This window comes from Girardinichthys multiradiatus, chromosome 17 (assembly GCF_021462225.1).
Source record: "Girardinichthys multiradiatus isolate DD_20200921_A chromosome 17, DD_fGirMul_XY1, whole genome shotgun sequence".
Classification (NCBI taxonomy): domain Eukaryota; kingdom Metazoa; phylum Chordata; class Actinopteri; order Cyprinodontiformes; family Goodeidae; genus Girardinichthys; species Girardinichthys multiradiatus.
The window spans coordinates 24,880,719-24,899,725 of record NC_061809.1 but is presented as its reverse complement, the minus strand read 5'-3'; the positions used below and the strand labels follow the sequence as shown (position 1 = coordinate 24,899,725).

At 38.2% G+C, this 19,007-nt stretch overlaps 1 protein-coding gene across 3 annotated transcripts in view; it reads right to left on the bottom strand.

Moving 5' to 3' along the window:
* Window positions 1-802: 802 nt before the first annotated feature.
* The window catches only part of sema3c (sema domain, immunoglobulin domain (Ig), short basic domain, secreted, (semaphorin) 3C), a 74,085-nt gene continuing 55,880 nt past the window's right edge, over window positions 803-19,007 (bottom strand). Inside the window, exons 10-18 of one of the 3 annotated variants that reach the window (XM_047389689.1) lie at window positions 18,697-18,766; window positions 17,073-17,217; window positions 15,970-16,192; window positions 12,997-13,079; window positions 12,439-12,480; window positions 12,060-12,217; window positions 10,614-10,681; window positions 7,682-7,857; window positions 803-2,928 (exon numbers count right to left, since the gene is read on the bottom strand). In XM_047389689.1, the coding sequence (XP_047245645.1) occupies window positions 2,509-2,928; window positions 7,682-7,857; window positions 10,614-10,681; window positions 12,060-12,217; window positions 12,439-12,480; window positions 12,997-13,079; window positions 15,970-16,192; window positions 17,073-17,217; window positions 18,697-18,766 (1,385 nt within the window). In that variant the 3' untranslated portion in view covers window positions 803-2,508. Of the gene's footprint in view, window positions 2,929-7,681; window positions 7,858-10,613; window positions 10,682-12,059; window positions 12,218-12,438; window positions 12,481-12,996; window positions 13,086-15,969; window positions 16,193-17,072; window positions 17,218-18,696; window positions 18,767-19,007 lie in introns of all 3 variants that reach the window. The other 2 variants (XM_047389688.1, XM_047389690.1) reach the window with 2 other exon arrangements.

Here is a 19,007-nt window from a genome sequence, read left to right as displayed (position 1 = left end):
AAATCAAACTGAAGGAACCATCTGGGCTTTGATGGAAAACATCATGGAAGATCCAAGAAGTGTCTGTTTGATTTGCCACTTCTACGACTGGTAGGATTGGAAATCATTCACTATTGGTCAGGCTATAGCACAGTACTTTATCACCTATACCCGCGTGTAAGCTGATTTACTAGGTTTTTAAATAGATTTTTCACCTTATATTTTATGATTGAAGATGACAGAACTATTAAATACGATTAATAAGAACTCAAACTCAAAGATATCAATATTTGTAAGGTTATCGAATTAACATATATGGTAATTGGTAAATGGCCTTAACTTGTATAGCGTTTATCAAGTCCCCAGAGACCCCAAAGCGCTTTACACTACAGTCAGTCATTCACTCATTCATACACACATGCACACACTGACAGTGGTAAGATACATTGTGGCGACAGCTGCCCTTGGGCAAAATGACAGAAGTGAGGTTGCCATACAATCGGCCCCACAAATGGGTGAAGTGTCTTGCCCAAGGACACAACGACTGAGACGGACAGAGCAGCGGTTTCAACTGGCAACACACCGGTTACAGGACGAACTTCTACCACCTAAGCCACAGCTGGCCCATATATGGTTACTATAAATGTGCTTTGTTCACAATTTTGCCATAAATAAAAAAGAAAACAAACAAAAAATCTGTATTTGTTGCAGATGTTAAACCATTACATTTGTTTGGCTGATGGATGTCTTTCTGGTGTGCATTAGAAGGTGAAAATCTACACAACAGAAAAATACATGCCTAAAAGAAGCTTTTAGATTTATGTAAAACTGAGCTTCACTTGAGCAGGTTTATTTAGGCTAAGACATTAATAAATACAAATAGATAGATGTCATCACAATAAATTTACGCAGAGTTGAAATGAAAAATTGAAATGTAACATAGCTTATTACATGTGAAGCAGAGATCTGTATGAGGGATGATACATGCCGTTTTCAAAATAAAAATGATACCTTATATCTCTTTAAATTGCAGATGCCAGCATAGCTAGTAAATAACGCTGAAGCTATGTACAAAAAACACATTTTTACCAAACTTGTCAAGAATATTAATTTAGAAGACTAAAAGAAACATCAAATACTTTGTACAAAAGCAACAATTTCTATCTACATCACCTATAGGTTGCAAAAAAAAAATTCTATTCACATATGCAAAGGTCTAACTCAGACTACCTCACTATATCTAAAAAATGGGATTTCCACGTTCCTGAAGACTGTGGAAAACGTGCTCCCACTGAACGACTCTCCCTTGACTCATCATGTCCATGTTGTTCAGAGAAATGTCTGAGTTTGGTTGCTTTAATTGAATCCAGACATGGATCAATAAGGTGTCAAAGGCTCTCTCTTTGTATTCATTCTTTCTTTGTTTTAAAATCTAAACACAGAAATTAAACAATGGTTCTCTAACAAAAAAATAAACCAATCTTACATACCAGATATTGAATCTTTCTTAAAGGATCATGCAGGTTTTGCAGCTCTGGGCAAATCTGAGAGAGTCGGTGCAAAGTTAGAAATGGCTCTGGATAACGCTTTTATTAAATAAGACTGAGATTGACCTTTTTTGTAGTAAACATTCAAGGTGGGTCCAGTGTAACACAATTTATTATTGGGTGGAAACACACCTTATGCTTACCGTTAAGAACAGTGGAGGATCTGTGACGCTGTGGGCTCATGTGTGTGGGCATTTTGATGTCTCTGAAAAACCAGAACCATTTGGATTCAAATCCGGTAGCAACACAGCAGATGATTATTTTCCTCACTGAATAAATGTACTCAATTTGAGGTTGGATTTTTCTGCAATTTTTCAGTGGGATATTATTTTGCTGCAATAAAACATGATTTATTTAGGATTTTATCCATCTTTAACACGGGAGCAATAACCAAAGAAGGGGCTGTGAATATTTATGGTGGTACTGTCACAATATGCAGATCTATAGTACCAAGAACAGAATGCATTTTGATAGATAACAATTAAAGATTGAAATTAAAAGAAAAGTGTGATCTCATAATGGTTTATTTCTAATTTGAAAATGCATTCATGTCTCTTATGTCCCTTTTTCATCTATAAGTATGTGATGGCAATAGCTAAAGACCATTAAAAGACAACACTTTCAAGTTTTCACTCAGAAATTAAAGCATGGTACAATAGTTGTATTCAAAGTGTTTTATCCTCTGAGAACAGAGTTTATCAGAGGAAGTCGTAATATGTCCGTTTCATATCATGTTGTGATGATCAATGCAAATAAGTAACTCATGGTTGAAAAATCACAGCCATCTGGTCGCATTGCCTCAGGTGAGAAAACAGGATTTTGAAGGGATTAAATCTCCCCAAACCAACCTTCTGGTTTAATTGTACATCGCAGCTCAGCAGTTGAGCTGAGAGCAGAAAGATGAGGGTTTGGATCTGCTTTGAAGGGCACAGGAGCAGAGGCAGGCATGTGTGTCAGTTTCGCCTGCTGCTATCTTGCTGCATCAGACCATAGGGAGGTGATGGCGTCTGTTGCGGCTCTTCCTCCGGTCCAATAGGGGCCTTAGTTTGGCTAGGTCCCCCCTGAGGGGTCCAGGTAGCTGTGACTGCTGCTGCCTCTGTTGAAGCTTTTGGGAATCTTTTCTCTCTTTGCAGTACTGCTGCACAGCCATATTTTCTGCAGGGCTGAATGTTGCCAGCAGGACCTTAGGGTGTACAGAGCTGCCCCATGCCCAAGGGGATGGCTGCTTGTCCGTCAGCAGACTCACCATGGCCTCGCTCAGCACATGAAGGCGGATTTTAGCGACGGTGCGCTTGAAGCCGTTCTCAGTGGTCAGACAGTAGTAAAGACCCTGGTCAGACTGCTGGACAGAGCGAATCAGGAGGCCGAGCTCAGTGGAAAGGACGCGATCATTCAGCTTCACCTGCAGAAACATGAATGAATAGAAAATGTTTAAATTGGATAAATCGCTTAAAATTACACTTTATGTCATTTCTATCAAAGTTATATAAAGAAAACAGGCAATAAGTTGCACGTGACTCCTCGATCTGGTTAAGTTAGACCTCAAAATAATCTTTATGAATTTGCTGGCAGGGTTCCTGCAGTCAATTCAATTCAATTCAATTCAATTCAATTCAATTCAATTCAATTCAATTCAATTCAATTCAATTCAATTCAAAGATACTTTATTGATCCCTGAGGGGAAATTAGAATTCCAGTACAACCCATCCAAACATACATCATGACACAAGACAATGGGGGGATGGGTCACCGAGGCTTTGCTGCCCACTCACAGCCCTTGATGAGAAAAGAGGCCACATTAGGTAAGTAGAGGAAAAAAAATCATATTTCACACTTTATCCTTAGCAGGATACAGTTTGAAATTGCAAAAAACCTCAGCACAAAGAAGCAACAAGTTTACAAAACATCATGCTGGGAACGGTGAAGCTGGTGTGAGGGGGTGCATATGTTTATCTTGAGCATGTGTGTGTGTGTAAGTGAGTGTGTGCAAGTAAGTCCATGAAGCACTGTCACAGAGGCCATTGTCCTTGATGGTTCGTTGGAATGTACATCAACCGGCCAAGTTCTGAGCAGGTCCACAGATGTCCTCAGGGAAGGGAGGGGGCAGAGCGTCATGTTTACATAACTTCCAGGAGAAGTTGAAGATAGCCAGCCATCAAGGCCGTGCAGGGGAGCCAGATTCAGAAAAACAATAATTATTTGGGTTAGGCTGACTCTTAATTTTCCGTCTGCCTTGAAAGTCTCGCTGGTGCTTCTCAAAGGCGAATCCAAACAGCCAAATTCCTGGTCTTTCGCCAGATCCGAGCGAACATCTTTCTCCAAGATTTATCCCATTTCACCCCTGAGTCCAGGAACCGCAACCTGCCTGCGATCCTAAGGATCACATCCAGTCTGCGATTCAGCTCACGTAACATCTCAGTCTGAGTGTTGATCGCCCTGAAGATCCCATCACACATGCCAGGCAGCCTTACAATGGCCAGAACAGCTGCTGACATTCTCCGAATTTCTCGATATGCCAGGTAACCGCTGACTCCAAAAAGCAGAAATCCAGATATCAAACATCCAATTATATACACATCTTCCACATCCTCGACTGACATCATCGACAAACACACAATCCTCCACTTCTGCCAGGAGTCCATTGTGTATCCAGAGAAAAACATCCTGTCCAGACAAGTTGGGCTCTCCTTCACCCTGTCTTCTCCTCGAGAAAATTTGATCAATTGCATTGAGAGACCAGCTGACCAAATCCATATTTTGGAAGAATTTGGAAGATATGCAAAAAGAGGCTCCAAAAAAGACAAGACACAGAGCTGAAGCAGGGCAGATATGGGAGGGGTGCGGGAGACAGAGAAAAAGCGTCAACCTCCACCAAGAGCAGGAAAAGAAAAAGAAAAATTTATAAGGCTTGAAATCCCAGTTATTAAACCTGACAGGACACACCTGTGAAGTGAAAACCATTTCAGGTGACTACATCTTGAAGCTCATCAACAGAATGCCAAGAGTGTGCAGAGCAGTAATGAAAGCAAAAGGTGGCTACTTTGAAGAACCTAGAATATAAGACATATTTTCAGTTGTTTCACACATTTTGTTCAGTATATAATTCTACATGTGTTAATTCATAGTTTTGATGCCTTCAGTGTGAAGCTACAATAATCATAGTCATGAAAATAAAGACTACTCTTTGAATGAGGTGTGTCCAAACTTTTGGTCTGTACTGTATATACAGGGGTTGGACACTGAAACTGAAACACCTGTCATTTTAGTGTGGGAGGTTTCATGGCTAAATTGGACCAGCCTGGTAGCCATTCTTCATTGATTGCACATTGCACCAGTAAGAGCAGACCAAATCCATAACTCAGAATTTGGAAGATATGCAAGAAGAGGCTCCAAAGACAAGACACATAGCTGAAGCAGGGCAGATATGGGAGGGGTGCGGGAGACAGAGAAAAAGCATCCTCCTCCACCGAGAGCAGAAAGAAAAGAAAAGAAAAAAAAAAGTCTGGAATTTCATTTAAGAATTTAAATATGAAAAAAGAAAATAAAGTATGGGGAAATATTTTTATTTTGAAACTTTTCTCGTTATCCAGTTGACAAAATGTTCCATCCATCCATCCATCCATCAAATTACTGTGAAAAAGTAATTCTGACATGTGTAGAAAACCTGTTTTAATCATATGAAAAAACATCATATTCATTGAAACTTATGTTGCTTCACACCTAAACACTATTTACAGTGGTGGAGCTGAAAATGTAATGAAATAATTCCACTCTACTTCATTTGAAAGATTTTCTGTCTTGTGTCGTAAAATCTAATAGTAACACATTTTTGCAATGAAGATACCATCCAGCGATATAATTATTTCAAATATAAATGTACTCTGACAAACAAAGTCGGGTTAAAAATTATAAGTTTTCTCTGCAGGATTTCAGAAAATACAAAACTATTCTGTATTTGCATTGATGAGAAGAGGCAGGAAAATTTCAATGAGTCCTTAAAGTTTTTTTCTTCTGAACAGAACTCTGATCAGTTGCCTTATGTGATGTCAGCAGAGGCATGTATGCCTGGCTTGGTTTTGGGAGGAAATTTGACTAGTTCAAATGGCAATTTACAACAAATAGCATAAAGACATAGAAAACCAGCCATGATATGTTGCTCTAGGTGACAAATTATATCTAAAGTGAGTTTGATGGACTTTACAGAAAAGACTAGCTAGTAGGTTTAATACCACAGAAAATGTATAAATACGTTGCCATTTACCATTAAACTGGACACTAACTGTACTCTACTCTATAACAATAACCAGTATTCTGATATTCTGTCATTTTCTGTTAAAGATTTTCTGCCAGTCCTTGTAACCTCTCAGGTTAACACATGCATAATTTATTCCTAATGTTTCCTGCCTTGCATCTTATACATATTCATAAAATTATAATATCTTGTGATGTTGGTTTTGGATGCCGATACAATTTGCCCACCACGTAGGCTAATGACGGTCAGATGTGCAAACTAATGCAGACACAGGCACAAAAATAAATGTCCAGATACTTGGGCATTAGAGTAGGGTACCTTGTAGGCTCTCTGCCTGCATCTGATGTTAAACCAGAGATCCTTCCTCAGGCTGAAGGTCTGATCCATAACACGATGAGAGGAGATAGGACTTTAAATATTACGGAGGACTTACTGAAAATGTAAATGTGGTAAAAACACATGAAACCCAAATGAGGATTTACAACTTTTGACTGTAGCTTGTGGTATATTAGTTGGTGATTTGGTTTGAAATAGAGGAGTCTTTGATGTTGTGGAGAGGTCCTGAGAGATTGTGCTTCAAAGCCCAAATGCCAGCAGTATGCAGGTGAGTACAATATTAAGGTATTTTATTTATATTTTTCTGACAGTTGTTGCTAAACACAAAGACTCACAAATAGTGGGCCATTAAATGTAGTAGATAATGAGGTCACAGAAGTATACTTATGCTTTAAAAATCTTATCAGTCCCATAATTTAAATGCCGATTTTCTAATCAGTTTCTAATCTATCAGTAATGAGTCCAAAATGTAAATTCTTTTTAGTATTTTATTCATGTTTTATTCAATTGAGTTTTAAATGTGAAGTGCTTTGTGATTTTTATCTGTGAAAGGTGCTATATAAATTATTTTTACTTGTTTATCATGGAGCCATCTAACGTCATATTCACAGAAAGGAAGAAGATTTGGATTCCGTTGGAGGACGAATAATTACACTGGATCTAATGACCAAATGTGATTGCTCATAGGTTATTTCTCAAATATACTTCACGATTAGTTAAGTAATGTAATTAAATTTAACCTTTTCAAACCTGAAATGTCATTATTTAACGGGAAATTCAAAAGGGAACTGAAAATGAATGTTCAGAGCAGGATTAGCTGATTGTCAAGTTCTATTAGAGTTCTAACAGAGTCTCTTAAATAGAAAAGTTTTCGATCAGGATTTTGAGTTTTAAAAACATCTCTGGATCAACCTTGATAGAACTAATAAGCAGGCTGTGGCTGTGGTGTCTCCTCTCACTGGGAGCCAAATTTGGACTTCAGCCTAAGTATTTTCCACATTTTCAACGAGCAGCAGCAAACAGAAAAGCCTTAAACCTGAGAATGACAATTGGTGTTATTTCATCTCTCACCCAAAACTCCAATGTCTCACATTATCCCTTGTAGATTTAAACTGTTAATTGTTGTTGCAATGTTGCACTTTTAAAGACTATTTAAAAAATCAGCAAAGGTTTTTCATCTACACACCGTAACGCTAATATATTTTACAAATAATACAAATCACGACCAAGTATGTATTTTTTCTAAAAAATTGCTTTTTTCAGATCCAAAGTTACATTTATAAAGGGTTTGTTTTTAACATGTAGGTAAAGACCTTTTTCAATCTTTTCCAGTCATTTAAAAAGTTCCAACCATTTAAGGAGGATCAGTATATGTAATAGATACTACATTGTCTCATTATCTATAAGATTGCTACATTGTGTTATTATCTTCGATGGAACCTTTAAAGACTAATCAGAGCAGGTCCCTGTGGATAAGACAGAGGATATTTAATTAGCTACATCCTAAACAACCTCTATGGACACTTTATGGACACCCATAAACGCAGATCATAAATCACTGACAAACCAGACGGTGATGCTGACTCTTGACTTCTTCAAATGTCAGACCGACCTCTTTTCTCCTGTCGTTGTCCCTCTGAATGAGCCAGCGAATGGACGCCTGAGGAGACTTTGGAACACACTCCAGGAAGGTGGTGTTGTTTTTCACTCCATACTGTGTTATCTCCACAGCGTTCCTGTAAGCTGATAAACACACATGCTCTGAGTCAAAAGAAAAGGCACATCAGACGTCACTGAGCTGACAGACATGGAGCCTACAGATTGGCCCAAATCTCACTGGAGTCTCAGGAGTGACGTTGAGATGTTGACATTAAGCTCAGCTTTATGCTTCAGCAGCTCAGCTAAACACCCTTCTAGACATTTTTCACACAAAAAAATACTTCAGCCAACTCAGTTTCCCACCATGCCATCCAAGCTGCATTTAAATGCCTGAATCAATCAGCAGGATGGCTGACAGGATTTTAACTAATAATAGTGGTAATGCCCATATGGCTGCTTCTCCAAACTCCTGCTAATCTAGAGATGCTGATTTTTTACTGTAATGAGGAAACTCCTGGGAACAGATTCTCCCCTCTCAGTAAACAACACAATCATCTGAATTAAATCCCCTACATAGTAGCTTTAATTATTGAATGGAAATATATGAGCACCAATTTTGTCGATTATAGCATAACTATGTCAGTGCGCCTAGTTTACAGCTCTGTACCCCTGGTAAAGAATTCAAGAAATCATTAAAATTAAATAAAGCTTTTTTTTTTTTGCAGCGGCATGATCTTACACAGGACTGTTTAGAAAAAGGGAAGTTTTGATTTGAGCTCAATAATATAATTCAGTGGAGAAAATATTCAAAATTTTAAAATACACTTCCTGGACAAAAATAAAGTCGCTGCCTGGATTTAACTAAGCTAATAGTTATGAACCTCCTTTTGGATAATTACTGCATGGGCGACTATCTTTCAGCTGGCAGCAAGTTATTTAACCCCAAGTTGAAAGACGTATCCTTTGGTCGTGGAAATAATGTCAGACTATTTAAGACGGGTCAAATCATTGGCATGCATCAAAACATCTAAGGAGATTGCAGAATCCACTAAAATTGCGCCAAGAACTGTTCACACATTATTGAAAACTGGAAGGATAGTCTCTGAGGAAGAAATGTGGTCAGAAAAAAATCCCAAATGATCGTGATTGGCAATCTTTTAAACGTTTTGCTAAATAATATATATAAAAAAAACAACAGTAGAACTCATAGATATGTTTAATAGTGAAAGTAAGAGCATTTGCACATGTACAATGCGAAGGTAACTCAAGGGATTGGGAATGAACAGCTGGGCAGCCAAAAGAAAACCAATGATCAGTAAGGCTAACTGGAAAAAAGGGCTACAGTTTGCAAGGAAGCATAAAGATTGGACATCACCCTAAAAACTGGAGGTTCAGCAACATTATGTGCCCAAAGAATGAGGTCAGCCGATTATCTTGGTGATAAATTAATTCAACACTGAATGGAACCAAATCTTGTGACATTGCAGAAGCTCATCCAAACAATACCACAGCCAATGTGTGCAGCAATCAAAGCTAAAGGCGGTCCAACAAAATATTAGTGTGTGACCTTTTTTCTGGTGGTGACTTATTTTGGCCAGGCAGTGTATATCTTCACATAAAATCCTGTGAATGGGATGTTTGACCTATTTTCTGTGTTGTCTTCATCCCCTTTTCTGCTCTTTCCTCTTTCACAGTTCACACATTTTCTTTTGCACGTAGGCCTGCACTGAGATGGCCGTGGAAGAAGCTTTTTTGTTTTGGCCATATTCTTCTGTTAAAAAACTCATTTACATTTTTACTGCCAGAGTTAAGCAGATTGTAATTAATAATATAATGGTAGCCTAATTTAAAGAGTTAATGTGCCATGCAAACCAACAAGGTTCCAATGGCCTTTGGAACATAAACAGGCCCACAGCATCATGGATTCCCAATCATACTTAACAATGGGCTTGAGGTGCTTTTCCAAACATTCATTCTTTGTTTGATGCTAGGCACAGCTGGAGTGTTTTTTGCAGAAAATTAAAATCTTCATTTGACCAAAGTACACAGCCTTGGTTAAAGTTCCTGTAACATTTAGCAAACTCTTGACTTTGTTTTGGTAGGACTAAAAAGGCTTTGCAGTTCTGTAACAGTGAATTTTGGATTTTTCTTTGTCTTTTACTATCCTTCTTGCTTGTACCATGGTGACCAGATAAACTAGGGTCATCATCTAGTTTTGTTTGTTGCACTTCCAGTTGTTTTGAACTTTTAAATTATTTCTCTGACTGTATATATGAGCAAATGTGTCTTCATGAATGGATTTAAATAAAATGATATATCTTCATAATCTAAAAATGGTTTAGGAAGATACATGAACACGTACTTTACTAGCATGAAATGTTCTCTTGTTTTTCCCATTTTTAAGAAAGACTAAGAGAAATAGGTCTCTGTGTATCACCACATTTACAATTCAGAGAAACAGGAGATCATGATTTTTTTGGTTAAGAATTTTTTTTGTATAAATTACAAAAATGCTTCATTTATGTTTATTTCAGATTAATTGTTAGGGGTGCAAATGGGGGTGGCACAAGATTTCTTTCATAACTGGTAACTGTTTTGTTTTACTGAATACATGTACTCCATAATTAAAGGCTGAATTTTTCCAAATTCTTTATTTGTGGTATTGTAGATACTGCAGAAAAATGTATCTATTTAAAGGCTTCTTACTCATCTTTACCTGTGGTGCCACAATGGTGATTTTTTATGCGGTCATGTGGCAGCAGAAAAAAAAATACTCTAATCATTATCTCCCTATACATTAGCCAAGGTCAATAGGTGGGTGTGTAGCCTAAATTAGCCAGAAAACAAATACATTTGCAATACAAGTGTAAAAGTGACCATATATCAGTTGTTTTAAATACCTTTTAAATTGAATCCTCTGCACTGAGTGAGTGGATTTCCATGCATTATATCTTGCCTCCTGCTTCTCCTTTAAAAAAAAAACAGAAAAAATATGAATACAGCACATAAATCCATGAAAAAATACACAGTAATACAAAATTTTCCATTCTGTGTTAGAAGGATTTGGTGCCAAAACAACATGAGGAAAATCTGACCATGTTGTTCAGCCGAATGGTGTGCACTCATACGCAACAGCTTGGGGAGAGGAGCATGTAAACACATTTCAGAGCAGTTCTAGAAGAAAAGCACAGAAACTGTGCCTTTTGTTCGTGGACCAAACTAAACTTGACCCGTGACTGACTGAACCGTCTGGAGACAAACAGCTGAGTCTCAAACGGACCACAGGCATTTAAGTTTGAATTCGAGGTGTCGCTCATTCCTGCTTGTCTGTGTTATGTCTGGACTGGAAAGGAGGGGAAACAACACAAGTGGAATTTGTGACATGGCTTGCACTCAAGTGTGCACTGATGGATCCCAGTCATGTTGACAGCGTGTTCTATTCTTGCTGAATAGATTATGCATCAGCTGCTTGTCTGCTCATTGACTTCATTTTTGTTGTACATTATTATTTAAAACATTCTTGGTGAAAATGACAAAAAATACCTTTCCATAACTGTCCACACCCCTTTAACTTTTACACATTTTGTCACAGTACAAACACAAACGTCTACGTTTTCTGGGGGAATTTTAGGTTAAAATAAGTTACCAACTTAAGCAATAAGAAGTCCTGCCTGTAGTTTGGCAGCATCATGCTGTGGAGGGGCTTTTATCAGCAGGGGCAGGGAAAGTGGTGGAAACTAATTGACTTTTGAATACAATTGATTGTTCTAGATTTTATTTAGGAGGTGTATCGACTGAAGATGAAGGTGGGCTTCCGGAAAACACCCCCGATACTCCCTCCCCGTCCTCAACAACACTGTGTCTACTTTCGATCACTTCCTGCTTCCAGGAACCACCCTTCCTTGTGACAGGAGCTGTTTCTCACAAATAAAAAAAGTGCAATCTGCCACAGGAGCTGCTGGTCATCTTCTACACTACCATCATTCAGTCTGTGTTGCACACATTCATCACTGTGTGGTTCATTCACAAAACAAGACAGGTCCAAATTACAACTAATAGTTAGGTCTTTAGAGAAGATCATCAGGGCTGACCATCCCTCCATCCAGAATTTGTACAGTTTAAGGGTCAGAAAAGGGACAGTTAACATCTCTGCAGACCCCACACATCCTGGAAACTGTTTAGACTTTTAACTGTGGGTCGGCTCTACAGAACGGTATTTACAAAAACTATCCTCCACAGTGTTTTCCTGTATTTTCAGTATGCTTATGTTTCTTTAAACCTTGTCAAAGTGAGATAAGCTGCTTCCATGGATAAGTCAGACCCTAAAGCTGCAAAGAGTCCTCTACCTTTTCCCAGTGGGATAGAAGCGAGAGCAGCTCAGTCCATCCCAGGCGCAGTATGGGTCCCTGGCGAGGCAGCAGTCGGCACAAGCCGAGCCGTAGGCGTGACAACGGTGCAGGGAGACCTGTGAGACCCCGAACTCAGAGCTGATGTACAGCTGTTGCTGCAAAAACAAACAGTTCAAATGTCAGTCCCCTGTTTGTGTTAATAAGTGGCTGGCTGACAGGAAAATGAGGCAGAGTGCCGAAACAATTACTTCCTTTCCTTTGGGCTTGCCCCAGGAGATGTTCATTTTTCACACATTGCACATGGCCAGAGACAAATATTGCTTCAAACAGTGCACCTTAACTGAAAATAAATGCTGAAAGAGTTTGGTATACTCACTTTTTTGGGGGAGATTCTCAAATTTGTAACAGGAGCTTGATTCTGGATGAAAAATAACAAACAAGTGGAAATTAACTTTGTAAAAAGACACAATAAAATAAAATATGTTTACCTGCAAATTCCTTCATTGCCATGTGTTTACAAATTGATTTTTGTAAAAACTATCAAACTGTAGCTTTAAACAATTAGCATGTCTTGGAAAATATGTGTCCACTGCTGATATAAGTTTAATGTGACAAAAAAGTGGAAATTAAATCTAAGATAAATTTCTCCAGGCTTCCTTGAAGAAATATTTATTGAGTTTTCAGAAAAGATTCCACAATCTGCTTTAGTTCAGGTGCCATTGGGGCATCAAAGGAGTTGGAGTGTCTGGACATGATCAGACGCTGGTCGGAATTTAAGAGATTTCATCTAAGAAAAAACATGTGCAAAGGGTCACTCAGGGTAACATCTAGACTTCTATATGTGTGTTTCCCATCAGTCTGTGCTACATCAACCTGCTTCTGTGGCTGCACCTTTTACGATTTTCAGAAAAGACAAAAAGGCAGGGATTCAGACCTTAAACACTTCCAGCTCCTCCAGGATCAGATCTTCGTGCAGGGATCGGTTGGTTGGCAGCACAATCACCTTCTGTATTGTGCCTTTGTCTGAGGGCAGAGAGAGAAGCCATTAGGTGCATTAAACTCAAGATTGTAACAACAGAAATAACTCAAAGGTGAACATTTAGTGAACTACAACATAACTGCAGGTGTGCTGCATGACTGCTTTACTTTTGCCATTGTTTGCCCTTTTTTATTAGGCAAACACTGTCAGGGTCCCTTGTTTTCATTATAAAATGTCATACTTTACCTGATTTTCAGATATTTCACATTTTTTTCAGCCCATGTATAAAGTGCAAATACAAAGATTCATAATGTTTTCATGGCAGAGAACAGATGGATGGATGGATGGACAAATATATTGATGAATGGATGACTAGATGGACATATGGACAGAAACTCAAAATTCCCAGACTTTTCCAAAATGTGTAGGAGCCCTATAGGGAGGAAATCATACGATGTATGAAAAGGTTGGAATCTCATAATCTGTCACCAAGGAGGTCAAGGACCCCATATATGACTCAACACAGCACAACCACCATCATCATCATCATCATCAACATCATCTGTGTTGTCAGGATATGGAGCAGGAAGGTGAGGAGGAGTAACAGAAACAGCTCCTGCAAACGCCTGATAAGAGCATCTCCCACATCCCTGAGTCAGAGTACCATTTCAGGAGCAGATACGGTCAGATGGCGCTGGCTTCTCTTCAGGAATCCAAGCAGGAGCACCGAACAGGAGAGAGAGGCTGCTTGATAAACACCAGCAGCTGCACAAGAGGCTCCCAGAGCAGTTTGATCCAAACATGCACACGTGGATACTCACAAAAATAAACGCACCATATGTTCTGCATGTAAATACAAGTTAGGTACTCTGTCAGACAGGTAGAAATGTAGGGGCTGGTATTCTGGCCTTTACATTAGTTGTGACCTCTTAATCAGGATGAATGGATAATAAACATGCAATCCTTTGGATCCACACCCTGCTGCTGTACCACACCTGAACTAAAAGGAACACACACTAACATTAACGACATGTGAGGGTAATTTTTGTCTCTTTTTAATCATTTACTTCATGTCTTGATTTATTCTTTCTTATTTGGAGCAGCAGTTTTTGTCAGTTTACATTTTAAGTCCCTCTAAGAAAATTTACATCATTATGCAGCTTTTTGAGTCATCTCAAGTCTCTCTTTAATGAGTCATAATTAGAATCTTGTTGTGTTTGCTTATGCTGGTTTTAAGTGAGTCTTAGTTTTGTAGCTTTTTGAGCCTTTTTCTCTATACATCTGCCATGTAGCTCTTATTTGACTATTGCTCTTTTATTATTTTGCTTTTGTAAAACGCTTTTTTTAATCTTTTACTTTTCGTAATTTTGTGATGACTTTTAGTCTTTTATGAACTATTCTTTTCCTTTTTGTTATTATGCGCTGTTAATATCTTTGTAATACTGATGTGCAGTAAGTTTAGTATTTATGTGTAAAAACCTATTTTTGCCGCAACATGATTTAACACTAAAACATTTGCCACAGGTCTCCAACAGTAGGCTTTGGAGATTTGTTTACTTCCCTTACTATCCTCCTGATTGTGAGACGTCAAGACAAACTCTTGGTCTGGATCCAGCCATGTTTGTTCCAGTTCCAGTTGTTTTCAACCTATTAATTATAGCTCTGACTGTAGATATAAGGATCGGATCTTTATTTGAGCAACTATTTTGCTCCAACCATTTCCTGATTTGGCTACCTTGAAAATTAATGCACATCTTTGTTACTTATATAGCATGTTCTCTTGTCTTTCCCATTTTAACAGAAACAGAAAATAACTGATTACTGATTAAGTTCCTAGAAAACTCTCCCTTAGAATGATTTTGTGACTTAATATAAAAGGAACTGTTTGAGATACCATCAATTATTTTTTTAATTTTGCTGTCATTATAAAAGTCAAGCATCTTATAGGTACAGTCATGGGAAGTCTTTTGCACGAGTTTTGGATTGCTTCCACATTAGCATTAGTTACATGGATTTTTAACTACTTGTGACCTTTCTAACATAGATTTTTTTCAGGTTTGCATTATTTATGGGGTCATATAATGTGCATTGTACGCTCACAGTCCAAAATTTAGAACAAGCCAGAATGACCTGGTTGACTCTTGTTGATTGGTACAGGTAATCAGTTCATATTGCATATTCCTCGAGCACATGCAGCAACCTGTGCTGTGTTAAGATGCTCTGCCTGTGTTATCAGTTTAGCTGCAACACCCCCTGTATGCTATAATCTGTGCTATCTGTTTATCTGATAATTGGCTGGTGTAACAGGACTCCACTTAACAATCAGTTACACATAAAGCTCAAAGTTAGGGATATTAGAGGTACTGAACCGATCTTTTGGTGACAACCTAATTACAAGGTGTATAGTTTAAGAACAATTTGCTACAGAAACACATGTATGATGTCATTTAAAATGCTTCGGTTACATATCAAAGGCACATTAAATGGATTTATTAATAATAATTAGCCAATTATATATATTTTTGTAACTTTGATCTGTGTGATTCAGAGTACTTGCTACAATTTAAAAAAAAGTATATTATTAAATGTTTTTAGTGTCCATTGAGTCATTGTTGATGCTACAGAGGTTTATCGGTAGAAGGAAGAATGCTGAATGTTACTACATTTTTAAAAAGACATCTTCCTTCAGCATTGCCATAGATTGCATGATTTAATGTGAACTGAGTAGGATTAAAATGTAATATCATTACTCATGCAGGAAAAAGTCCTTGTTGGACCATCTTCATCATATCTCCTATTCAAAGGAGTACGATGAGTTTTTATATCATCTTAATGTGGACAAAATCTAAATCTCTATGTCCATCAAAGTAAGACGGACCTAGAGATGATTGCATTTGTGCAAACTGTGGGGCATGTGTGCAGCAATACCTGTGCCCAGGAACAACACCTGGTAGTTGCCGTCTGCAGCTGTGACCTGGTCCACAGCCACTGAGGTGTATTTGTAGTCGGCGCCGATACGAACCACCAGGGGTCTCCTTCCCACTGGGTAGATGGCATTGAACATGACCGGATGATTGCGTACAAAGTTCACTACATCATCTGGGAATTCCTTAGTTGTGTGTATGTCGGGTGTAAAGGCTCCACCGGGACACTGGAGACGCAGAGGATGTAGATTGTATAAATAATTATGAAAATAAAAATAATGAAAATATTATACTTCGGTTTGAATTTCTCAAAGAAAGGTAAAATCATCTCCCAGGCCACCATCAAGACTGATAGTTGTTATGACTTGTTCGTTCTGATATACTGTTTGGTTTTCTTCCAACATGAAGTGGCACATTATGGCCAAACATCTCTACTTTGCTCTTATCTGTCTGTATTTGTTCATTCAGATGGAACTTCACAAACCTACGTTTAACATTTAGCTAACATTTAGCTGATCAGCACACCATCTGGATGTTGGAGTGACTTTGCTACAAAGTCCACCCATAGATTGGCAGCGGACTTCACTGTTTTCCAGATGTGCATAACGTTTTTCTCTGTAAAATGGACTTATATTTTTTGGAAATAGCTTTATAACTCTTTCCAGGTTTATGCGCAGGGTCAAAACTGCTAATGTCATTCCACCCTGGCATTTTGTTATGCGTATGCTCAAGACCAGCAAATTACAGAAACTCCTCCTTTTATATACCTGTACACACTGATGATGACAGATGCATGAAGGGCGTTTAATTAGCAGCTCCTGGCCTCTACTTTCTCTTTAAAATCCTATAGCAGCAGTGATGATGAACTTAAAATTTCCCCATGACTGTACATGATGATTTGAGATATAAAACAATTACAAATCTCTAAACGCATAATATGTTGAAATATAGATTTAAATGTGTTATTTGATCATTTTAACATGGATTTCCCTTTTCTCTGCGTTATTATTCTTTTTTTTGTACACCAGATGTCAAGGGATTAAACTAAGGTTAAATGTGTTTTCCTTAATCATAAGGATATCAGAATAAAAAATTGCCTTAACTTACTGTTCCTGGCCTCGGGTAGGGGATACGTCCCTGGAAGGCCACCCACTGAAAGTTGGGCCCCTCTCTGTGAGCAAAAGGCCCGTTGAACACAGTGAGGATGTCCGCCATGTTGTACACACACACTGCTGACCCTTTGAAAACCGAGCTGAGGAAATAAAACGGATGTATTAAATTAAACAGGACAGCGGGAACCTAGACTAATGTTTCAGAGACCCAGGCTGTAAATCTCTCCTGCTGTTCTTCATTTATTAACACTGTCTCTGAGGATGCATGAGCTAAAAAAGCCTAAAAGGAACTGTTGTCAAACACCACTGAAGGCAACACAACTATTTCCTCTTAAATACACCATCTGGTTTGGCTCAGAAATTAAAAACAGCACAGGATAACACATAAAAGATGCTTTGTTAGGCAAAGAAAATTCTACTGTGCAAAGCTGAGACAGAAAGAAGACAGTGGGAACAATGATGAGCTTAAAGACCCTAATGGACCACAGTTTGGTTTCGACATTACTGTAAACGTTCAATGATCCTGAGGTAACAGCAAATACCACTAATAGTAGTTTTTATATAAGCCACCAGATTTTCTACACAGTTTTGAGGCTGAATTGGAGCTGTTCAACATGTTTATTTTGGGCATTTCTTTAGTTACAACTGAGGTTTATATAGTTTGGCCATTTTTAGTTAGATTTAGTTTAATTTAGTTAGATTTTAAATGGCAGAAAAATGCTATAGTTTGCTTTAATTTCACTGTTTGCTCTTCTGCATGGGAAAACCCTTTTACTCTGAGATGGTGAAGCTAATGTTTCACTATAAGCTACTTTGTCCTTATTAGACTCCTTGCAAATTAAAACAAAACTTTTTGACCTTTTTAGCTTTTACTATCACCAGTTAAAATAAAGTGGAGGTGTTTACTGTAAAATTTAGTCGGGGACAAAAAACCAGCAAGTGTTAAAAACAATATAACTGAATTTAAGCAGTTTTCACACATTCAGTTTAGATATTAGAATGTATTTCAACTGTAAAAATCATGCATAAAATGGTAGAGTTTAATCAACTATTTAGGTCTAGATTTATCCATAGAAAAACATCAACATTTTTTCTGAAAAGCCAAAAATCCTTACAATTTCTTAAGCTGACACATGCCTGTAAACAGCACCGTTTACATGGTGGCAACCCTGGTAAAGATGTGTAAAATTCCTACTCTAACCTTGTTGAGCCTTTAATGGACATGTATTTTGTACATTATTATTCCATTTTCAGGCCGGGACAAGCGGTCATCAAGCCAGAACTTGCACATTCTCCCTTTAACAGTTATAAAACCAAAGGGGGCAGAACCTTCCTAGCAGTTCCACTTAATGGCAAAAATAAAAAAAGTGTTTAAAACAACCGGAACTGTGACAAACAAGGCTGGATAAGTGAAGGGCGGTAAGGCAGTTTAAGAAAAATCCCCAAATCTTATTGTTGGAGAACATCTTCAAAGAAGTGCATCTTGGGTAACAACAGAGCAGTGTGATGTGATGTTGTTTTTATAACAGGAACATATCCCTTCCTCTTGTTATCCACTCAGTAATTAACATAACCACAGTGGCCTGCAAAAATGTTACATTTGGCTTCACCAGCCTCACCTTGTGGATGTGAAGACTCCAAACACCAGCAAGCCTTTGGGCTGATCCGTTTCCAGCAAAAACACACTCTCTGTAAGGAAAAACAGATGCACATTTCCAATTTCAGCTTCTGCAGCATGTTTCCCTCCTCATCCTTCAAGTCACCAACAAGGTATGATTGCACAAGTCAGTGAATGTTTTCATGATTTGACATGAAAAGAAAAGCTAATATGCTCCGAAATAAGAACAAGGTCAGCGAAGGCAATATTGTTCAGAAATCGGATAATCTTAAATCAGAATCCAGATTAAACATAGGGCGTTCTGTGGAGTGT